General features: G+C 37.1%; 1 protein-coding gene across 2 annotated transcripts in view; it reads right to left on the bottom strand.

Annotated features, from left to right (window-relative positions):
- Positions 1–2,749: 2,749 nt before the first annotated feature.
- The window catches only part of LOC141463894 (cadherin-9), a 72,019-nt gene continuing 49,522 nt past the window's right edge, over positions 2,750–25,246 (bottom strand). For both annotated transcript variants that reach the window (XM_074146566.1, XM_074146567.1), the window contains 7 exons: positions 20,490–20,677; positions 18,841–19,094; positions 16,840–16,976; positions 15,338–15,459; positions 6,447–6,564; positions 6,100–6,351; positions 2,750–3,237 (listed from right to left, as the gene is read on the bottom strand). In XM_074146566.1, the coding sequence (XP_074002667.1) occupies positions 2,750–3,237; positions 6,100–6,351; positions 6,447–6,564; positions 15,338–15,459; positions 16,840–16,976; positions 18,841–19,094; positions 20,490–20,677 (1,559 nt within the window). The remainder of the gene's footprint in view (positions 3,238–6,099; positions 6,352–6,446; positions 6,565–15,337; positions 15,460–16,839; positions 16,977–18,840; positions 19,095–20,489; positions 20,678–25,246) is intronic.

The raw sequence follows: 25,246 nt of genomic DNA on the forward strand, positions 1-25,246 counted from the left end.
GTTTTTGTCCTTCCCAAGGTACCATAGTGGTACCATGACATAATGATACTGAGGACATGTCTCTACCAGAGCTTTGTGTGAGGTGACTCCTACAATACATCTGTTTTCCTTTCTGTGCCCCTTTTCTGGGGGAAAAAAAAACAAAAACAAAAACAAAAACATAGATAGCAGTAAAGCAGTACACAAATAACATTATTTCTATGTGGAAAATATAATTTCTAAGTTATAAGTATATGTCTTCAAGGAAGAAGAATTTCTCACACCCTATTTCCTTCATCCCGTCTTCACCAGTAGCCTCTCCAAAATCAAACTGGTACCCTTTGATGTATCCTGCACCAACTCTTAACATCTTAAAAACTTACTCAATGCCACTGACATAAACCTTGTCTGTACCTGTCCTTACTTGGGGACAGTTGTATTTTCATTTTCCTCTCTCCTGCCATTCCACATCACTGTGTGGTATTCAGATTTCTGATTACAGCTTACAAGACTGCTAAAAGCTCTCCTCTTAGTCCAATCTACTGTGTTTGTCACTGAAGATAAAGTTTGGGCGTACAACTTCTTTAAGGCAAGGAAGTTTCCTCCCCAGGCATTTATCTTCAGGGACATAGTTGTTTTGTCACCCATTTTTTTTCCTGCCTATCCCACCTTAAGGCAGTGCCTTAAAATGATGAAAATTGCATTGTAATTGCATTGTAAGACTGCTGCATTCCTGTGTACTTTCACTTTGCCAGCAACATACATTCCATAAGTCTTTTGCTTTCACCTCCAAAAGACACATAAAAGAAATACGCATTCTTATGCCTTCAAGCTACACATGGATGTGTTATTACTACATCACATCCATGTACATGGCTGCCACATGGCTGTATGTTTTTTGTGTCAGTAAAATTTTTTGCTTGCTATGTTATGTTGCAGACCTGATATCCAGCTCACATTGAGCTGTTTGGTGCTTGTTTTGAACCTCAGGCCCCTGACACGCACACACCCCTCTCCCAAAAACAAGTTCAATGTCAGAAAACTTAAGATGCGTCCTTGGGGATGGCAGAAGAATATGGCAAAGGGATAAAATAAATAATAGTAAATAGATATTTTTGAGAAATAATCTGGAGGTCAACATAATAGAGAGGAACATATTAGGCTGTGTTCCTATGTCTAGGTGAAATGACCTTGTGTGTGGCCTCTTTATTATCTTTTTAGTAAAAAGATGAGTGCCTCAGTAGTCCACATTATATTACCAATGTGTATCTTAAGTTTCTGTCTGAAAAGATCTGAAAAATAACTAAGTAAACTAGAGAAGAGCTTAAAACATGATTATTTCAGACATCTATAGGCACATGGTTTTCCCTATAGTTGATATTAAAAACAGAAATGCTATGGATTGTGTACCTCCTATATTGTTGACATCTTTGATTCTTTTTAATACATTTGAGGTTTTTAATTTTTGTTTTTTTAAACTATGTGGATAAACTTTGCAACTCTTAGACCACATGTGACTCAGGTAAATTCCTCCTGTCCTGTATAGAGAGAAAGAAAAAAGTGCATTGCATTCATTACATAAAAGCTGATCCAACAAATAGATTTTAAACACAAATATATACTTGAAGAGTGACATTAACACTTTAGAAAATATGCAAATTTATGCACTTCTTTGAAGGAAGAGAACACTTACATCTTTAATAAAATATTAGTTGGACTTTGTTTTTATTGCTTGGATCACTTTGATTTAAAAAGAAGCTATTAGTAACGTCTGATTTGCCTAATTGCCTCAAAACCCAAAAATAAGATTAAAATACAAAAACCTTCCTTTCATTATTAATGTTTGCTTAATTATTCAGGTTTTTTTAAAAGGCATGTTAAAAAATTGTTCTCATCTCTACCAGAATAAACCTTCATGGTTCCTTAAATCCCTGGGCATATATCTGTTAAATCCTCTCACTGGTCACTTGTTCGTGTAACAAGGTATGTGGGGGCGAGTTTCACAATGAAACTATATTATTATGCTGTATAGTAATACACGTTGCAAGTCAGACTGCATTTATTTATAATCACTTTTTCAAAATAGTTTTTCTTTTTTCTACACTGCATTCGCATTACAGAGCACTCTCTCTTTGTTCTTGCACAGTACATTTCAACCACTAATCCAGTATAAGAAGATGCATTCAAAAATTAAGTATTGCACAATACGCAGATTCCGTTGTTCAGAAAGATTGGACAGTTTCTTATGATTAACAAAGTACATGAGTAAGCAGTATTTTTATAAATACTAATTTATTTAATAAAAATACAAAAATATAAATATACATATATAAAAATATCATGATGAATCAACACACAGACATTATTTAACTCAATAAATATGGCAGTAATATTAATCTTTTTTAAAGTATATTTTTGAGGTTATGTTACAATGTAGGTGCACGCTGCTCCAGCTAGTAGGAAAGGTGATGCAAAGCAATTAAAAAAATTAAGTTTTCATCTCATTAGTAAAGGCACAAAAAGCCTTTTATTGTCTTTTCATTGTCAATTAAAACCTTTCATCAGAGGTTTCTAGGCAGAGAGGGTGAATTATAGCTTTTCAAAAATCTAAATCATTCATATTCATTCACATTGACGTATTGATTAAGCAAACCCTTACTAAGACAACACCTATTTTTTGTAATTTTTTTATTCCCGAGAGAGTAGGCCACTTTATCTAGTAACATAGACATGAATTCAACTAACACTGACCAGGTCACAGATTACTTTCTCAGTCTCGATCACTGTCCTCTCCACCATACATATCTGCCAGTTTTTTAAAACGAGGTCCCCAGTCACTGAGGTAATCATAGTCTTGGTTGCCCTCCGTGGTAAGTGATTCCAGGGAGCTGAGTGAATTTGCTATGGAATCATTTCCTTCATAGGCGTATGTTGCTAATGAATCATAAGGAGGGGCAGCTGGGTCTAAATCATTTTCCTTTAACCTTCTATGGATAAAATCTTGGACATCAATGTTTTCCCAAATAGGTGCAGTCCGTCTTATCTGAAATATGGTTTCTGGGATAACATCTCTTCTCATCTTACTTTCCTCCCTTGCTTCTGGATTTCTCAGTGCACCAATGTCAAAAGCCTGAGTGTCTTCTTCCCCACCTCCTTCATCGTTGTAGGTCACAATGTTGTCCCGAACATCATCCTTTGAGATGATCAAGGGTTCTTTCTTCCTCTGTCTCTTGAGAGCCGTAAACAAGACAACTAATACTAAAAGGAAACAAAAGATGGATGAAGAAATGAAAATGGTTAGTTAGAAATTAAATAAATGAGCAAATATTTCGCGTTATCTGTTGAGCTGTGAAAGTTTTAAGGCTGGGATGGGATTTTTAGTCAAAAAATGGTGATAGAAGCTATGTGCAAGTTGAAGTTCAAAAGGCAAAATATTAAAGTTTTTATAGCAGTCAAAAACGCTTTTTTAAACCTATGGGAGCAAAGATTAAAATATTGTATATTTGAAATAAATATACAGTTAAGCAGAAGTTGGAAAGCAGACAATGTCTTAAAATATATCATCCTACTAGGGTTTGACTTTGATTTTAGTTTTGTGAAGTACTGCCTTTCCGGCAGTCACTAAGGGTCATTTCATCAAATGTAGTTCAATCTCCTTGGCAAAAGTAATTCACACTCTTGAAAGCCAGTGATTTAGGTATTCCTAAGTGCCTAATTCACTTTTGAAAGTGGGATCTACAGGTCTTTCTGAAAATAAGAACCTGAAGACCTTCAGCTATCAATATTATTGACAAAACTATTTTTGGCTCCAATGACTGCAAGAATCGAAATCCAATCTTTGTTATTAAATGTTTCTTTTAAAAAAATGATCCCAATAGCTTAAGAAATGTTAGTTGAATAAGTTCCTTTTGGAGAGGTAAGGATTGACACAAAAATGAACCTCTACAGAGGGAAATTAAAAACTGAAGTTAAGATTTGTAGCTGCATTCTGGTGCCTAAATGCTATTGATTTCAGTAGGAATTCAATGCTTAAATGCATTTAAAAATCTGACCCTAGCTTAAGTAGCTGGAGTTAATAGGGGAGGCCAGTGAGATCATGCGTCAGTGAGGTATAACAGCGTTTACCAAACCACACATTACAGCAATGCACGTTTGTTGAGTCTTAGGAGCAAAGTTTTTACTCTGAATGACTTGAGTATGGGTGAATAAAAGGAAGATAGGACATACTGTGGGTAGGGAGAGGCAACTGAGATCTTCGACATGGCATGGTACGATGCTGTGAATGTGAAGTCTGTTCTATTTCATTTGTGGGGTTTGTATCTGTACAGGAGCCATTATTCTCAAGTTTTCCTAATGCTAGACAAGTAATAGCCCACTTAAATAAATTTAAGAACTTCATATACAAGAGTAGGGCAGATCACTAGAAGGTTATTATGAAGGGTCTTTCACATCCGGGTACTTAATATATCCTCCCTATTTTGGGCATGGTGACACCAGCCTACTATCCTAATACGCTGCATCTTGTTGAACAATTAAGTTAGGTGCCAAGAACCACACAAGCTGTAGACTAACAATTCTGTTTAGATGCTCTTCAGCCTTATGCTACTCTGGCTTCATCTATGTCTGTAGCGCTAAGCAGAGCAGGGTCTCTGCCCCTGGGGCCAAGAGACACAAAGTGGTCACAATTGTTTTGCGTGGCACTGGTCCCTGAGCCTGTTCTGAGTCTTGTGTGCTATCACTGTGGTCCCAAGGCACACTTTGATTTTTGTTTTAAGTCCAATTTTTCTGTACTAAAGCATTGCAGCCAATTGGAGTGATGTTTTCATAGTGAGGGAGTAAGAGTATGTGTTTCACGGTATAGATTTTATGCTGTATGTTAGGACATGAAGGGTGTCTTTGAAGACACAGAGACTGTTGACATGGTGTTAAGAACTATGCAAGGTGGATAGCCAGATCTGGCAGAGTTTGAACCATAATTATCTGCCAAAAGTAGTGCCCTGCAGGTTCTGTTGCTCAGACTATGCCTGGGCAACTTCCTGGGGAATCTAAGCTGGTTCATTCTGAAACTAGGCCAGGAGCGATGCTTGAACCTAAGCAGTACGGACAATCAGTTTGTCAGAGCTCAAATACCCTCCATTTCCTATGCCCAGCAGTACAGATATGGTTTAGACATATTGCCCCTCTCCCCTCTCTGCAGCCCTCTGTTTACTGGAGGTAGCTTGAATGCAGTCTAAAAACTGAAAAAAGTGATCTCCTTAGAATTATATAAACTGTCACCTGTAAGCTTGTCACTGTCCCCTTGGAAAGCTGAGTTTGCTAGGATGGGTAGAAAGGGAAAGAAGTTTTCCAAAGACTGTGACTGGAAAGTAGAGATGATGACACTTTTAAGGAGGCACTTCTCTGGTAAGCAAAACATGCAAGTTGCAGTTTTTATGTTTCTAACACCAGGTTGTGAGCTAGCATTTATTCCAGTTTCTTCTTATATCACCTCATCTTTCTAATGCTTCTGCTTTTCAACTACCCATTTAACTTCTGTGCTCACACTTTATTTAATCAGCTGCTCTCGTTACCACTGGCAAGCAATTGAACATTTCTCTTCTAATGTTTCTAAATGTTAAATGTTAAAAGCTAAATGTTTCCTGAGTATAAAAATTAAAGATCATTCATGATTAAATAGCTAGTATAATTGATAATTTTTTAATCACTGAGAAACTTGTCACTGAGCTTCAGGAGTATGATTTTAAAGTCCTGGATCTAAATGAAGAACTGTTTATAATGTAAAATATTACTCATATGAGCATGGTATTGAAAACAACCTAGATTTTCAAATGTATTTAATCTAAATAGCATTTATAGTCTAATTCTTTTCACACATTGTTCTGAATAGTAATGATGACAAACAGCCCATTTGGAGTCTGAGCCCAAAGCAGCTCCCTCTCTCACTCTCCCAGCTCCTTTTCTATCTTAGAAAACAGTTGGTAAAAAAATAAATAAATTGCCAGATCAGGTATGAAATATTGTTCTGCAGGGTCATATGAATAAAGGGTTGAAGAACATTAGGGGTCTGGAAGAGATCAGACCTCTGCCTAGGCAATTGAACACCTCATCACAGTTACTTACCTAGCAGGATAACGATGCAGAGGAGAATGGCAACCAGTGCCCCTGTGCTGAGGCCAGCAGGGAGGAGCAAGGCCTCAGCGTTGCAGGACTGCATGTTCCCTCGGCTGTCGCAGGCACACACTCGAATGGTCAGTGTGCCAGTGCTGCTCTGGATCGGGTAATCATTGTCAAATATTACGATTGGCAGGAGGTAGGTACTCATCTTACTACGGCTGTATCCATTTCTTCTAGTCATAATTCCTGCTGTGTTATCTAGAATGGAAAAGCAGAAAAAGTAAATGTTTCTGGATGAAGTTTTATGTGGTATTGGGGCTGGGGCGGGGGAGGTGGTACTGGTCAGCAGTTACCTTTGTTGTCAACAATGGAGAAGTTTGGATGAAGAGCAAATTCTGGCACCAACTCAAAGAAAAATTTGTGTCCTCGAGGAGGGTCATCTTTGTCTACTGCACTCACAGTCTGTATCAGCTATAAAGAAAAAAAGTATTTCATGCTATTTTAGAAATCTTGTGTTTGAAACAAGGTCTCTGCTTTTCACATCCAGTAAAAATCCAACGAGTCTTTATCTGAAGACACAAACTTGTGTCCTAAGCCAAGTGTTCCCCACAGAAACACAGGAGAAGTTACAGTAAGCAAATTGTTGTTTTGTTTTTTTATTTTTTAAATACACAATGGAGGATAAAAAAGGGGCCAGTCCTCACTGCCAGACAGCCATGTGCTTTGATTTGTACTCAGTATCTTTCAGTGATACAGAAACAATTGCCCTTCTGAATAAGCCATGAACCTCCTGTGGCCTCATGTAGCAATGACACAGAGTAGTGTGTAAACCAGTTGTTAAGTGGGTCTAATTCCCAGTTCACCTCATCTGTTCCTGGCAATAAATTGGAGTACTGCACTGGCAGCATTCTCGGTTCTCCTGAGCTAATAAAAAGAGATGCTTTACTCCCTCCTAAATCAAAACCCCTGGCCGTGGAGCTTTATAGCTACCCTAACAAGGCCACTCAAGCACAGCTGGGAAGGAGTGATAATAGTGCCAGCATAGGGTCAGAGTAGAATGGACTAAAAAAGGAGGCTTCAGCAGTACCTCTGGATTGCACAGGCTTTCCTGTTGCATCCAAACATGTACTCATGTATACATAGGCACACAGATACACTAGCAATTTGATTCTTTTTCTGTCTATCTGCTGCTGGACTGATAGATAGAAAGTACAGAAAACAGCTGCAAAACTGAGGAAGGAAAAGCTACCTGGCAATAGCTGTGTTTCGTGAAATGACTTGCAACAGTCACATCGTGCCAGGTTGTATGAGTCATAGTAACTCCAGTGAGCCGTATGACTGACTGCCGTGTCCTTTGCACTCCCTAGTGAGTATCACACTGGAGAGTGACCCATACTCCACCTTGGCTTGCAAGGACGTGTTTGAGTTCAATACAAGACAACAAATCTTGGTGGCATGAGAATGGGAGTAAGCTTCAACTGAGGATTCTGCAACTCAATACAGGTAAGTTCCTATGGCACCTAAACTTAAAGGCAGAAAGAACTCAGCAGGCAGACTTGTTTCTTTCAAAGCCATGAGGGAGCCAATGCCTGTCTTGAGGTTTTCAAGTGTTTCCAGTGTGTAGGGTGTCCTAAAATCCCACAGACATCAAAGCCGCTTGTTATCAAAGACTTACTTCACAGCTTGTTTTTCTGATATTTCGAGCAAAAGTACAGCATGACTTCTTCAAGAAATACAGTAATTGACAAGTAACACTGATACGATTTTTAAGCTTTGCAGCAATCAAGTAAGGAATGGCTTTTTCTTATGTACTTTCTCTGAACATCAACTTGAGTAGGACTTGACGATACTATTAAATTTTGGAGGGTATTTAGCATCTCTCAGGGTGCAACACTGCATTAGACAAAAATAATTATAGGGCTACCAAAAATACTAAACTGCCTTTCTTACTGTATAATTCAGAAACCTGCTGCTGCTAGTACTTTACTAAGCAATGTGTATTTGGCCCATTTTTTCTAGTTAATTTTGCAATACTTTTATTACAGCTGATAATATTAAGTTGTTATTTAAAAAAAACAAAGCCTAAAACAGTAGAGAAGGTCTGAGTTTGGCTCATTCAATTCCTAGCAGCTCCTTTTAAAACAATGACAAGATTTTTTTTTATCATTTTCTTTTTATTTTTGAGGCATGTTGAGGAATTTGAAAGGTAATGTGTGAGCTTCAGCCTTGCACAAGAGGATGTGACTATGGTGAAGGATTATACGGTTTTTCTACGAGTGTTTAGAATAATAATTACATATTAAGATCTCTTCACTTTTAAAGCATTTGATGATCACGGCTCTTTAGATTTTTAAAATTTGTTTTGAGTTTTAGATGTTTCCCAAGATTATCCTAAACCCTGTTTATGGCAAAGCAGCCCGTTCAGTGTGTTGCTGAGTCTCTGATTATGCCAACATTTTCCCAATGTTCCATTGCTTTTCTCTTTGCCATAATCTGCCTCTCAGAGTGACAATACAGAGAGCAAGACCAGGATAGTCCTTAATTTTAGTTTTGTATTGTTTAATGCAAAAATTTAATATTGCTACCAAAAATAATTCCTCTGATAGGACTAAAATACCAAGTTGAAATGAGAAAATTTTCCTTTCACATTTTTACAAGTTTGAAAAGACAGAAAAAGTGTAAAAGTAACAGAGAGAAGAGAGAGAATTAGAATAAGTGATAATATTTGCGCTTTTACTTGCTGAAAAACTCAAGGAGAAAATATCCTGATATAATAGCTACCAGAAATTGCAGTTGAGTATCTTGGGGCTTTTTGAGATGTAATCAGTGGGATATTTGTAGGATCTGGATTTGATTCCCTTCATGTGCAAATCACATGGAGGAGGACAATTGTGCCAGGCATAGAGGAACCTAATTACATTGAAAACTTATTGTTGAGGGTAAGGCTGAAGAAGAAAAAAAAGAAAACCAACTTATTACCTACTCTAACTATTAGCTGCATAAATTGAGAACCAGCTGTTCTTCCACCAGGAAAGATGGGAGAATAAAAGAACAATAAGGAAGGATGATTGTAGGTGAATTTTTCCAAATTATGAATAGGTGAAAGGAAATTAGAAATGTTATCTAATTAAGGTGTTTTTTTTTTCACTTATACAGCTGTAAATAAAAGAGAATAATGCTAATGATTATCATGGCAGAAACGAAAGAGATGTGGCTATTTTTATTTTAAATATCACAGTTATACAAAAAAATTTAGTACTGTTTCATGTTCATTCCCTGTTGGAAGTGTATTCTTCTGGTTTGAAGCAGTTATGGACATTGAGTTATGATCACTCTTTACCAGGAGTTCAGAGAAATATCTCTGACACTGTAAGACTTATGAGGGAAGAGTTATCTCAAGAAATTGACTTTTACTCAAACATGTTTCAAGCTTATCAGGCTTAGAGAAAATAAAAAGCACTCCCATTTTTTTCTTATGTTTCCTATGTCAATGAGCACAATCGAGAAAATACAGCATTATTGTCATTGAGGGTTTTGTGTGCACGTACATGTGCAGTTTTGTGCATTTAAAGAAAGAGTCTAACACTTGCATGGATCCTATTAGGTATTTCAAGTTCTGTTTAAGTTTTTAGAGGTCACTTGTCTTTGAGGGTACTGAAAATTTAAATTTAGGCATTGGCATAAATTTTTCTCTTTACACTAGGACAAAGTGGTTGTAGCAGCTTGACAATGTAAGATGAGTTGCGAATGAGGAATTATTGCCACTGGAAACATTTCTTGAAGAATTTATTTCATGATGAAGACAGAGATTCTGTCAAAGGGTTTGGATCTATTTCCCATCGGCATAATTTTTTCAAATCGGGAATGGTTTGATTATAGTACTGTTTTGTGGGTTTTTTTTGTTTTTTTTTTTATCCTAGATGCTGTGTTTTTAAGGCCAGGACTTATACCAAAGTCAAAATTGTGATTGTAGTTTATGTTCAAGCTATTTTATAGCTATTCATACTCATGTCTGTAAAAGTGGTTGGGGTTGAATAGACTGCCTTGTAATATCTGGTACATCCCTAGATGCACACTGATCTCCAATTTTCTTCAAGCTGTTTTAAAGACAGAAAGCGAGTAAAAGCTAGGTGGGGGCATTCTGAAATAACAAAGGTCACCATGCACTGCATTTGTGGACATGGAGAGCTGCACAAGTAGGGGACTTGGGTTGTGGGCTCAGTCTTGGGACTGCCTCTAAAAGGAACATAGGAACCATTAGAACAAACATTAGCATAGCAGCACTATGCATAGAAGTCAGCACTAGCCACTTTTTAGATGTGCTTTTCAGCCTGTGCTGGCTTGGCATATTATGCAAATAAACCACAGTTGCACATTGGCTCCAGGATACACCTTTTAAAAATGCAGCAACATGCTTCAGACAGATTCTTGAAAGGTTCATTGAAGAAAACTGAACAAGATGAGGTCTATGGGTGGACAGATGCAATGTATTTTCAGGTTAAAAATTTGTAATAATAAAACAAAATTTTGGACAAGTAGGATGTCCACAATGTAATCTGCTGGTGCTTCTTTACAAAAAAAAAAAGCAACATATCGGTGATTGCTATCTTCTTTTTAAAACTTTTTTTTTTTTTTCAAAAAGCTTCTTTTAAAATTCACTATAAATAAGACTGAAAAATAATGTCTCTTTCACAGGTATTTAAAGATGGTCTGCTGTTGTAGACAATGCCTTTCGGAAGTTTTATAAGAATGTAATTGTTATACAGTATGAAAATTGTACTTCTAGTCTCAGAGAAGTAAGACCACTGGAGACAGATATTGTTAAGCTACACATACAGTAACAGCTGCTGAATTTTGTTTTTCTCTTGCATGAGGTTATAGATATGCAGAGGAGTAGACCTTCAATCCACCTGAATCATATGGGATTTCATTCTTGTATTACGCTCTTAGTTAAACCTGAATATTGTACAACAGAGAAATTTCTCAAACGTCATTTATCTACTTTCAGCTGCTTCTGCGATAAGACTTAAAAAATATCACTAGGCACTTGAAAAAGGAATATCTGGGACATTATACTGTTTGGTTTTGTCTGGCACTTTTTTCAGAAGTGGTATAGGAGAGAACAGAACAAATCCTGGATCTTGGACCACTAGTTTTGTCAGTCTTGAAATTTATTAAGTTTGCTCTGTGCTGCAAATATTTCTCAAGGAATCTGGAAAGATCTGACCACTTTGTCTGCAATAAAATGTGAAAGAAAAACATATTTGATCTGGTAGGGCCAATAATTAACTAAACTTGAATGTATCAAAAACATATTAAATGAGTGGGATGAAGATTTTGTAGAAGATTTCGAAGTGGCTACATTCCTCTAGGACTGAAGTAATAATATAGTTCAAATGTCCCCACACAGAAGTGTTTCAAAATCAGTCTAGCTGTCAGTGGATGCTCATCTCATCATTTTGGGGCTTGGGTGATCACACATGATCAGGCACAATTCTAGCCTGTACACCTGTATGGTGCTAGATGCAGAAAGCAACTTCCATCACATGTGTGTAAGCTTGAAAAGACCTTTGATCTTGATGTTTTATGTCTTAAGAAATGTTCTAAAATGCCTGCCATTTAACAAAGCTTCATATTTGGTAATGCAAAACAGTTTGGTTTTCAAGTCTTGGCTCTGTTCCACAAATGTGTTGGCAGGTTTAAAGCAGGGCTGAATGCTTATCAGAAGTTGGAAAATTCTCTCTTGAACTCCAAGTCTTACTTCAAAAGAGAGGCAGACCGTCTCTCACTAAGCCAAGCCAATGGGTGTCTACCTAGAGAAGGCAGCTACAATATATAAGCAACTTGTGAGTGATAATTAGCAGTGGCCACACGAAAAATGTGATCTCGGTCTGCTCCATCTGCAAAAGGGGGTCAGGTATGGAGACTAATGAAAAGAAAAATCTGCCAGCTTTCTGGAAGAGGAAACAAACTGTTTCTCTGTTCTGATGTCTGAGAGCCCCTGAATGGCAGGAAAGAATGTAGCATCAGTGCAAAAAAATCGACCCAGGTTATTTTCTTAAATATTATTGTTGATAGGTATTGAAATTAGCTAAATTCTTACTAGTAAATTGTTAGGTTAAATCAGTCTCCTTTTCAAGTAAATCTTCCTGGTTTCCATGGAGAGGACTCATCCTCTAATCCAGCTAAAAAGACCCAATTAATTCCCGTGACAAGGGCATGAGAGAACTTGTACCAGAGCCTTCCCCACAACAGTCCCTGGGGCTCTAGCACACCATCAAAGGATTAGGGATTTCTAAATTGTGTGAGAGGAAGGCTGTGTCATAATTTTCTTTAGCCTGTGTATTAGCCAGTGGAACAGAACTTGCATGGCGACAAATCTGTTCCAGCCTAATGAAAGTAGTTGTTTATGCACCTCTAGTGATAACGTTTCTCCCCAGTTATACCATTGCTATTTGAGGACCAAAAAGTGGCAGGGGAGGAGGAGAGACTCTGTAGGATTTTCCTTCCTCTGATGTTCCTAAGGCCGTCTGAAAACCACAATGAATGCAGCCTCTAATATCTGCTGATATTGAGAATAAGTAAAGTCACCAGGTGGCAGAGAGCAATGTTTGATCATTCTGACTCCTTCCTGATGCACCTGAGATTTAGAGAGTGATGTGATTAATAGCTGGGCCTGATTTTAAAAGAAATATTTAAGAATTAACTAAATGTAGTTATCTTCTCAGTCTGGCTGTCCTGCTATGGGCACCAGATGTAGAAGCACTGCTGCGATATGTCAAGAAGAAATAATGATTTTAATAAGACAACTGTTTAGGTAATCTCTAAAATAAGGTAGAGTAGTACTAAATGAACACAACATGATTCTATATCTTTATTATATCATAGTAGACCTACTAAACACTAGCAATTCTGGAAAGATGAGTAATATCTGGAACTTAGCATCCTTGGCTAAAATATTCATGTTTGTATTTCTATATCCATTACTATTTTTAGGCACCAAAATAAAAGTATTCTCATGCACTGAAGGTGATCTGTTTTCTGAAATCCTAAGTGAACTATGTGTAAATGTCCAGATATGAACTCAGATGCCTGTCTTGAGGAACTCAATTGCTAATAAATAGAATAACAGTCTGGTTCTCTCATTCTTCTCCAGCTACACTTGGTGCATACTGTCTTTCTAGTATTTTTGTTGATTTTTCTAATTAGGGAAAATAATTCCTGGAATTACATTGGTACACTAGATAAAAGGGAGGTCTGAATAACAATGTGCCTATCTAATGGACCTTTGTCATCTCTGTTGTTAGAAAAGCAGAGAACTTACCAGAAACATACATGAAATTTTATACATTAATTGATATTTCATCAAGTATGCTAGACTAGATGGAAATTAGGTTAAGGAAACTGACAAGAGGTATGCTTGGATTGAACTTGGTTCAAATATATGACAAAAACTTGTGTTTGCTGGTTGATAAATTTGCATATGATTAATTTCAATGAAATCTTAATTTGTAAGCTTTGGAACCTTTCTTTGTATTATGCAATTAAAGTACATTACTCATTTTGCTATCAGTCATTATACTGAGATTTTAAGGTTTATTTGTCTCATTTTCATCTCATTTTCATCATCTGCAAAGAGATTTTGTTGCACAGACAGAATTTAGGTCATATGCCAGCTGTTTGAAATTAATGGCTAGAATTATCTGAAGATATTCCACCTGGAAAAACAGTTTATAAATCACAAAACAAAACTATGATGGTACAATAACCAGAAGTTTAGGGATTTTTTTGCTTATTCTATAAGCCTTGAACTGTATGTATGTGACAATTTATGTCACCAGTTAAGACACATTGTTCTGATCATAAACCTCAGTTGTTTGGAAAGGTGCTCCTTGTTCATTTTTCTGATATTATAATTCCTTCAATGTCTTTGATATGCGTATTCCTCTATTTATGTCATTTGCATCAAAAATAGTAAGACTTTCTTGAAAATGAATTAAAATAATGGTCAAGTACTTCTTCAAAGCCAAGTGATTTCACTCAAAGTATCTTCTGTCTTTCTAACCCACTTACTTAAATTCTAGTACTAGGTATAACAAATGAAAAATAAGTAGAACTGAAGGCACACTGCAGCAATTGGCTGTATCCTTGTATTCTCTTTTTCTCTCTTTTTTTAGTGCTGGGGTTTTGGGGCTTTTTTGTTGTGTATTTTTGTTTGTTTATTTGTTTGGCTTTCCCATCTGTTAAACCATTCATAAAACATCATTTGAATTTCATCTGGTAAATTGTGTGTTCTTCCTGTGTCTAGAGTTCTGTAGGACCTGAAATTTTAGACTCATCTCAGGTACTGCTACTTTTTACAAGCTTTTTCTTCCCCTCAAAAATACATCAGTCTAGAGAAGAGGCCCATGCAAGGATTTTAGGCCCATGCTTGAAAGACAATCTAGAGGCACCCAATCTGCTATAAAATCAAATTCTTTGGTAAATACTTTCAGAATGAAAATCACCAAAACCTACGTCTTTCTTCACAGGATTTAAAACTGAAAGGCTGATTGGCATTAGTGTAAATACATGTCAGTTGTAGAGGCAGTAATATTAAAAGATTTCTGTAATGTCCTGCCTCAGAGTTCTGTTGATCTGCCTCCTTTCTCAGTTCCCAGTTATCACTTCGTTTTCTCTACAAATCTTTTTATTGTCTTTTTAGATTATTACAGAATTGCTGAAATGATAGATGATTTAAAAAGGGATATGCATGAGCTTTGACCAAATTCAACTCAATTCCAAACTGAAGTTTAACTTACACTGGAAACAGTTGTATTATCTTTTATTTTTTTAAAAGTTCATTTTTCATGTCTCCTTTACTGAAGCATAATAAAAGATTTTGCTGCTTTGTGTACTTGAAGGCTTTGAAAAAATCCAGAAGAAATAGAATTATCAAACAGTATGAGGGTTTTGTAGCGCTATGCATAACTACTTCTGAAAAATATTTTCTGATATTAGCAATGAAAAACCACCTTAAAGTATGATTTTGTATTATATGCTATGTTATTATACTGTGGCAAAATTCTGCATCTTTTATCTCCTCAAACCTTTTTTGAATCAACTGGTAGCTTCTGTAGAAGGTAAGGATTAAAAAGGCTGGGTCGGTTTGCAGTTGTTCAAATAAAGATACATTGAAGTCTTCATGATGGTTTTCCAGGATAGTTTCATTGCAAGTTCTTCAGTAACATAGGTATTTGTTTACCTGTCCTGCTTTTGCATTTTCACAAACAAATGTTTCATAGTATTTCGCAAATTCTGGTGCATGATCATTTATGTCTAAAATCCGGATGAAGACAGGTATCTGGCTTGTTTGTTTTGGATTATCTGAAACAAGAAAATTATTTACATTGCAATACAAAGATTTATAGTCTATGTTTATGAAAAGATCTGGAATTATCTAATATATTTTTTCCAATAGACATTAGAAATGTTTGTTTATCTTCATTCTATTAAAGCAATTGTATTTCATTTTCTACTGACATACATTCCATATACATAAAAGCCCTATTTATAGTTGAAACAAATTTTTCTGTTATAGTATATATTGAAATAATACAACTTAAATTGATTTGCATTAAAAACAAGTCACTGAGTTATTATTGACTTGTATTTCATACATCAGTGCAGTAAATGATTCATTGCAAAAACTGTTTCCTGAGGTTGAGCTGTCACGAACATTTACTCATTCAAATCAGTAAAGCATTTAAACAGTGTCAATCAACATTAACACACACACACACACAAAAAACAACCCAAAGTTGTCCTTTCTCCCCAAAATGTAAAAACCAAAACAAAAAAAAAAAGGAGATATGTAGATGTTATCATAAATTGGTCTTGACAAACTTGACCTCCAAGGTCAAGCTATTGCTGCAGATGAGTCTTGCAGTACACCTATTGAAAATGGAGACCATATTTGACCAAACAGTGAAAAAGCATTTATGAAGAAAAAGTATCAATCTTTCTGAAAATGCAAATATAATTCATCTATCCATAATACCTGACTCACAGACTCTTAAGCACATAGACTCCTGGGGAATCTATAGGGAGAATGAAGGAAGGGAGAAAATTTGTTCCCTAAAAATCAGTGTCTCTTGTTTCCCTTCTGATGACTGTCAGCTGGAAAGAAATTTAGGCAAGAGACCCAGATCTAAAAGTTCCAACAGAATAGTAAAGAATCCAGGTGAAAGACTTAGGGCCAGGGTTTGTTTGAGACATGGAGGAGAAATAATTTCCTCTAGTCTTGGCTTCAAATGACACCATTTCCTGAGATAGTTAAAGCAGTTGAGGCAAAGCATAATTTATTCCCCTGTTTACAGTGGTCATTCTGACAATGTATTATTTGTCTGTCATGGACATCTTTTTTCCCAAGGATTTTCCCAAAGACTTAGCTTAGGATAAAACCAGTGCATCACACCTGAACCAAATTATTTGCTGGGAATGCTGAGGGTACCAGTAAACTTGTCTAATGTATACTGCACAGGGTTTTTTTAAGCCTGAGAATTCCAAATTATCTTTTCATAAACATGCAAAGATAAACCTAAAGTAGTAAACTGAACTTTTAGATGTGCATTTAAAGATAATCTGTCTATTGATCATATCTGAATAAGGGCAAAACTAATGAAACAAGATAAATCATAGATACTGTAGAATTTCAGTCTTTTGTCAGTTCTAATGTTCTTCCAAGATAAATGATCTCCGACTTACTGATTTCAGTTGCTATGACAGTGATGTTGTACCAGGGAGTTTCTTCCCGGTCAAGTGGCTTTGAGATGAATAAGGATCCGTTTCCTGAATAGATGTTGAATATTCTATCAAGGTCAGTGTGTCGATCCACAGAATATCTGTCAAGATACAGTATAACTGAGCATAACTGTCCCCTGCTACAGTCCCTAGTTTAGCTCACAGCCACTTCTAAAAGTTTTCTAATTTTAACTGTGGTTAATCAAGAATGTTTTCTTTACAATTAACCTAAGCTTTCATGTGGCTGCCTGAGGAGTGCAGCATGTTACAAATACTGAGAAACATTTTTTTAAGACTAGTGAGTGGGATGAAGAGCAAGCTATTTATGTAGGCAGTTAGTTAGATTGATATTTGAAATTACATTTTAGCTTATAAAGTGAATGCTTGAATGACAACTAAAAGTGGACATTCTTAGATAATAATTTGCAAATTAATTGTTTCTTGGAAAACTCAGTCATCAAAGGACAGGCATTGCAGATATAACTAAGTATAATTTACAGCAAGATATTTTGGAGATAGAATAATAGAATAGTATAGGTTGTGATGGACCTTAAATATTATCTAGTTTCAACCCTCCTGCCATGGGCAGGGACACCTCCCCGTACACCAGGTTGCTCAAAGCCCCATCCAGCCTGATCTTGAACGCTTCTAGGGATGGGGCCTCCACAGCTTCTCTGGGCAACTTATTCCAGGGCCTTACTACCCTCATAGTGAAAAATTTCTTCCTGATATCCAATCTAAATCTATCCTCTTCCATTTTGAAGCCATTACCCCTTGTCCTATCACTACACGCCCTTGTAAAAAGTCCCTCTACTGTTTTCTTGTAGGCACTCTTCAGATACTGGAAACCTCCTATTATATGTCACCAGAGCCTTGTCTTCTCCAGGTTGAACAACCCCAACTCTCTCAGCCTGTCTTCATAGGAGAGGTGCTTCAGCCCTCTGATCCTCTTGTGGCCCTCCTCTGGACCCGCTCCAACAAGACCATGTCCTTCTTATGCTGGGGGCCCAATTTTTATGTCCACATGGTTCTGACTGTGCTGGCTAAAATGGCTTGAAAACAAACTCCTGTAAGGCTCCAGTCAGTCTTAAGAACTCCTTTCTTAAGAACAGTTTAGGGAAACAAGGCCTGTTTAACAGGAGGCGGCCACACAAAGGGCAGTGGGCCCTGGCTGACGAGAGGAGAGATGTCACAAGGACCATCAAAATTACCAGCAAAGTCTTTGGATTAGTTGTAGTTTAAGATTAAAGTTCTTAGAATCTTATTTTATGACACTGCTTTTTCTTTGTTCTTTCCCAGCAATGAAAAATTTGTTTTACAGGTGTTTTTTAATTAGTCCAGTAGTTACCAGTCACTATCAGGTTAAACTGAGATTTTATACATAGATTACTTAAAAATATTTTATTTTCTTCCTCCTCGCACACCTCCTACCCCAAATTGTACTGCTGCAAGACATAACAGTCTTGTTCAGAAATGCACAAATCATATTTCCTAATCAGTTGTATGGTAAATACACAAATTTCAGTGCTGTGTTTGTTACTGCAGATAGTAATTGCAGCGGGCTAACAGTTACAGAAATTTCACAACACTGAACTTTTACCTCTAATTGTTATAACTTTCTCACAATATTTTCTTATTTAATATAATGTGATCATTAAGTAAACTATGGAACATCATAATTTTTTGAACAGTTTGGTGAAAGTACTAGAACCTAATGCCAGTTAAATACTGACCTCTCCTTTCTTTTTACCTGGTACCTATAGGCTGTTCTTCAGAAGTATAGCCTCCACTCTTAACTGTGTTTGCCTTCACAAGCTCCCATAGATATTTCTCTGCTTGACACTTTTCAGTAGCCCCTATGGGCTTAATTACTCAAGTGGCACCCTATTGCATTGCACTCTCATCACACTTTGTGCATGAGACTTAACCCACATCTAAAGCATTTTATGTTGTGTAGTAGCTTACTTTATTGCATTCTTTGTTACATCTGGATCTTGGGCTACAACCTGCCCAATAATGCTTCCTTCCTTGGCATCTTCATCAACCTCTATTAAATACCAGGGTCTGCTGAACACTGGAGGTTCGTCTATGTCTTCCACAGAAATTTTGACCAAAGCTGTGTCTTTGAATGGCCCCAGCTGAAGAAAACGAGGATCAGGATGAGTGTTGGTTGCTTCCACTCTTAAGGTGTATAACATCTTGTTTTCAAAATCCAGATGCTGTGGAGCAAATAATAACAATAGCAATAAAGAAAATTGTGTCACTTTACTAGAAATGTCAGATTTATAATGCTGAATTAGAAATATAGGCATTTTTAAGAGCAAACCTCTAAAATTATTTAATGTGTCTTGGAAAAGATGAGGTATATTAGGGCTTGTTCTAGGTATAAGACAAATAAGAAGTATCATAGGTCAGCAAGGCAATTATGATCCCTCTGCCTACTACTTGCTCAGATTCCTGGAAAACCAGGAGGGGTCATAGAATCATAGAATTACCTAAGTTGGAAGGGACTTTTCAGATCATCTAGTCCAACTGTCAATGTATAGAAAGACACAAAGAGAGAAAGCAACAGGGAAGTTGGACTCAATCCACAAGAAGGAGTTGCTAAAGGTCTTACTTGTCTTAGCTCATTCGTAGGAGCAAGAACAATTATCCCAGCTCTTAAATGTTCTGTGTCCTATTTCCTTTTTCTTTACTCCTCCTCCATTACCATCTACCTTTGCCTATTTTCTATCAGTAGCAACCCAGACCTGTCCCTGGCCTCCCTGTTCCAGACTGAAAAGGAGAACTATGAAGTCTGATTTCCAAACTATGTGATGTTTATACTATACATATCTATATATGCAACTGTATATGTACATATCTATGTGCACACATATACATGCGTGCACATACATAAATACACGTATGTTTCCAAACATATGTGTATAGGTCTATATTATATATATATATATGTGTAGATATCAGTTAATTGTTACTGATTCTATTCGGTAAGAATAGAACCAAAAATTGTATTCAGAATTCAACAGTCTGAACAGTAAAAAGCAACCAATAAATCTGTCAAAGATTGTATTTTGAATTAAATTTCTGAACATGTCTGTGCTCTTCAGACTTCCATTGACATAGTATGTGACAACTTAAGTTTCACCAAGATCAGACTTAAACCAAGACAAATTTTGGGTACTGGAGAAACCTGACTGTTGGACAGATTAGAAAGGGCCAGTTTAGCCTTGGAGGTGTAAGTTCATCAAACTTCAGGTGAGCCTCCAGCCATTGTGAGCCTTACTGCAGCATCCGGCTGACAAACCCCTCTGTGAACTGAACCCCTCCAGGTTTTCACAGCCCTAATCAAAAGTACTGTGTGTGAGAGTATATATATTGAACAGACAGCAGCCACTGAAATATTGCTTTATGTGAAGTGACAAGCTAGTAAATTTCCCTTGAGACTTGAAAATAACAGATATCTGCTGAAGAAAGAGAACAAAACTAATACAACAACTCCTTGGCAGCCTGACCCCTTGTGAGATCTACCCTCCCTTCCCCTGGAAAAAAGAAAAATAACTGTAACACCTGGAGAGCTAAGTACATATAAAAGAGAGGGAGAAAAAATAAACCTTTTTGACAGTTATAATCCCTTCCTGTGTGTCCTTGTCAGTGACGATATCAAACATGTCTGATCCATCCCCATTGGAGATGCTATACTCAATCTCTGCATTTTCACCCACGTCAGGGTCATTGGCTTTAATTCTGCCAAGAGGAGTCCCAGGTGGTGCAGACTCAGGAGAGCTGAACTGGTAGGTGCCTGGAAGGGTGAAATGAAGCATTTATTATTTTGAGACGCTTTGTTCTTCTGAATAATAAACATCTTCAATTTCACACGGATTTTTAAGTAACTTGAAGTTTGAAACACTTTACGAGAAATGCTGTTAGTCATCACACTAAACTTTAAAAAAGAGTTTGGAGTTGATTGACAAACTGTCACAAAAATTTCAAGTGATTCTTCAAAGCCATTTAGTACTGCGCTTTTAATACTTTTTTTTTTTTTTTGTTCTTCAGGTATAAGGAATAGAGAAGCTTAACAATAAGGCACCAGTTCTAACCGTGATTATTTAACAGTATAATTTTTTTTTCTCAGTTTTCTATAAATGTTCCCAGATATATTTAGAAGTAGTAGGCGGTTTTGATTTGTTTTCTCAAGGCTCAAGAGTTGTAGAAACCAGTGTGGATTTTAGAAAGAGATTAAATTAGAATAGACTTTTTTTATTTATTTATTCTTTTGAAAAATTCCGGATTTGTAGGTGTTCTTTATGAAAGCAATTCATTCATCCATTATTGGTAATACATACTAAAGAGTCATGGTAAAGAGCAGTTGGGTACATGTTCATGTTAATTGCTATATTTAATTAAAATGCAGATACATTCTGATTTTTCTTTAATTCACTCTGCACATACTTTTTGTGCTCTTTAAATGGTTGGTTTCATTTAATGTTTTTATAATCAGGGTTTTCTAGAAAAAAGGCTGATTATAAACATTTTATTCTTGCCTATGTGTATGAAAAGTGAATTTATATGTATTTTCTGACAACATTTGCAATAGAAATCTAATTATAAAGGCAAGCTGTTGCACAAAAAGTGTTAATCAGATGGGTTTTTGACCAGTCAGAACTAAACAATGAAGACCTTTCATCACTAGCAAGACACAGATGCTTCTAAATCAGTATTTTCAGTTATTTACTATCAAGAAAATGTAAAAAAAAATCTGATATATTCAACATTTAACACATGACATTCCAGAATCTGATGTTTCTTTTGATTTCTCATATAAATTAATATTAATTTACTGAGTGAAGTAGAAGCATTAGAAAAATATCTCAAGAGTCTGACAAAATTAGCAACTGATAAAATGCACAATCCTTATTTGAAGAGTCCAATAAGAACCTGTATAAACGTATTGACTTGTAGTGAAGTACAGTCAATTATCTTTGTTGCAACTAGCCTATTTCCTGTATGCACGTCTTTTGCTTTCTTTTAAGACACTTAAAGTGTCCTGAAGGTTCCTCTTAAGTACAAGGAATATACCAAACATCTGGGTGCTGAATGAGTTTCTGTCCCCTAAGCACAAAAGAGTGTCACTGTAAATACCTTGTATTTATATAGATGTGTAATAAAATGGAAGCTAATGCTTGATGCTAAATTGTATTTGCTGTTACAAATTCAATGTTTTAAGTGAAAAATCAGCAGTAGACTGTTTGGCTGCAATCCACACATACTAAAATGCATATTATTCCCTTAAACAAGACTGAAAATGGGATGAAAGTTAGGATTCCTGGTAGCTAAACCATAAGTTTGAAGGCTTGCTCAAATTCAAGGGTTTGGCAGGTGAGCCAGAAATACTGTAAGAACAGATTTAATCATGCTACTTATGACTTCTTCCAGAATAAATAACTCCCTTGAGTGCCTCTGCATCTGAAAGCATTCCTTATTTTTGTGGTGCTGTGTGAGTGCTAAACATTTTTGGCATGCAAGATGGCTAATTTGGTTTAAATTAAAATTGAATTCAAAATGTATAAGATTTTCATTATGGTGCCATTTAAATTCAGCTTAGGCCTATGTCTTTTAACTGTCCAGGATTCCTTTCAGGAAACAAAACAGCAAATCTGTTCCTTCTTAATACAGTTTGAACAACCAGTACTTCACAGTGCACCCTGCCATTTTCCTTTCTTCTGTCCCTGTGAGAAATCAATCTTTAGTTCTTCAATACCCTGACATTAACTCCTGTGGCTTGCATTTGTAATTCACCTTCTGTTTTGGGTCACATTTTCACTTATTGTTGCCTCACACAAGAGAAAATGGAAGATAATTGTTTTTGGAAGAAGCAGACTTCCAGAACCAGATAGTTCTTTGAAGGTATTCCCCTCTTCATAACTACCTAAAAAGAAATCAAAACCTCCAGATGTCTCTATGTTTGATTTTCTAGTAAGTGCTGAAAACCATCCTACTGAGGAGAAAGAAAATGAGAAGGAAGGGTCATCAGCAAAATGAAAATTGCACCCTTGAATAGATCCCACAGCAGGTCCTCTATAGCCCATCCAATGTGTTTCAGTTAAGTTCAAAGTAGAACGCTACAGAGAATATTGTATGAGGCATTAAATTGTGTAAATTTCTCTATAATTAAGTACCAAACTCAAAGTTTATTGAAATAATCAGAAGAACTTCCATAGACTTCAGGCTTCAGCTAATCCTGAAAGAAGAGCATCAAAAGGAAAAAAGGCTAAAGAGACTGAAAACCCTAAGTTATTTTGCAGTCCTATGCATTCTTCAATCTTTATTTTTTTAATTTAATTTAATTTAATTCAGCAACAAAGCTTACAATGCAATGTGCTACACTGCATTCTAATTTAGGTTCAAGAATTCCTATTTGCCAAAATATTATGGGCTATATCATGTTATACATGTTTAAGCTGTATCCCCTCCTGAAGTCAAATAAGAAGGTTGGTTTAAAATTGCTGTTCAAGTTTGCCATGTGAAGGTGATTCTCAGCAAGTAAATTCTGAATGTGAATTCAAATTATATTTTATTTATGAGGCCTGCAGTATTTCCCCTCCCCTCTCTTTTTAGAAAGCAGTCTGTTATCATGAATAAAGATTAAAAAAGTTATATGAAAGTTCAAGAATCCTTTCTCCCACACTGTCAGAGTTTTACAATATTTTTAAAACTATGTTCTAGGTTGACCTGTTTATACTATTCTGAGTGTAGTTATTGCTATGGTACTGAAGTGCTTTTCAAGTTTCTTCGAGTCCAGGAGAGTGTTTTCTAAATCAGCTCTGTTTGTTCAGTCCTTGGGAATCTGTAAAGAGAGCCAGTCAGGTCCCTAATCAATGCCAACAAGCAATTCAAATTTTATAATGTGGACATTTTTACAGTAGGCACTGAACTGAGGCTGTAAATTTCTTCTATTTGCAGCCTACCAAACAGTTATTGTACACTGATTATAACAATTTGGGATTGGATTTAAATCAGTGGCCCAGGATGAAAGGATCTGGCTTTACTAGGGGCAAGTCCTGCCTGACTAACCTAGTGGCCTTCTATGATAAAGTGACTAGGTCAGTAGACAAGGGGCGACCTATGGATGTAATCTATCTGGACTTCTGTAAGGCCTTTGACACAGTTCCTCACAACATTCTACTTGCCAAATTGGAGGGATACGGATTTGATGGGTGGACGGTTCGGTGGATAAGGAATTGGCTGAATGGTCGCACCCAGAGGGTGGTACTCAATGGCTTTAAGTCCAGATGGAGAGCAGTGACTAGTGGTGTCCCTCAAGGGTCCGTCCTGGGACCAGTACTGTTTAACATTTTTATCAAAGACATAGACAGAGGGATTGAGAGCACCATCAGCAAGTTTGCAGATGACACCAAGCTGTGTGGTGTTGTCGATACATCGGAGGGACGGGATGTCATTCAGAGGGACCTGGACAGGCTGGAGAGGTGGGCCCAGATGAACCTCATGAGGTTCAACAAAAGCAAGTGCAGGATTCTGCACCTGGGAAGAAACAATCCTCAGTATAAATGCAGACTGGGGGATGAGGTATTAGAAAGCAGCCCTGAGGAAAGGGACTTGGGGGTGCTGATTGACGAGAAGCTGGACATGAGCAGGCAATGTGCTCTCGCAGCCCAAAAGACCAATCACATCCTGGGCTGCATCAAAAGAAGTGTTGCCAGCAGATCCAGAGAGGTGATTCTGCCACTTTACTCTGCTCTGGTGAGACCTCACCTGGAGTACTGTGTGCAGGTCTGGAGCCCTCAATATAGAAAGGACATGGACCTGATGGAGCGGGTCCAGAGGAGGGCCACCAAAATGATCAGGGGGCTGGAGCACCTCTCCTATGAGGACAGGCTGAGGGAGCTGGGGTTGTTTAGCTTGGAGAAAAGGAGGCTCCAGGGAGACCTCATAGCGGCCTTCCAGTACCTGAGGGGGGCCTACAGGAAGGCTGGGGAGGGTCTGTTTACAAAGGCCTGCAGCAACAGGACGAGGGGCAATGGTTTTAAGCTGGAGAAGGGGAGATTTAGATTGGGTATTAGGAAAAAATTCTTTACCGTGAGGGTGGTGGAACACTGGAACAGGTTGCCCAGGGAGGTGGTTGAGGCCCCTTCCCTTGAGATATTCAAGGTGAAGCTCGACGAGGCCCTGGGCAACCTGGTCTAGTAGGAGGTGTCCCTGCTGACTGCGGGGAGGTCGGACTAGATGACCTTTGGAGGTCCCTTCCGGCCTGGACCAATCTATGAATCTATGAATCTGTAGGATGCTACTGTGAAGCTTTCTGTATTGTGCAGCTTTCTATTGTTTTCCATTTTTTATTCTACAGAGATAT

The sequence above is a fragment of the Numenius arquata genome, chromosome 4, assembly GCF_964106895.1.
Source record: "Numenius arquata chromosome 4, bNumArq3.hap1.1, whole genome shotgun sequence".
NCBI lineage: Eukaryota > Metazoa > Chordata > Aves > Charadriiformes > Scolopacidae > Numenius > Numenius arquata.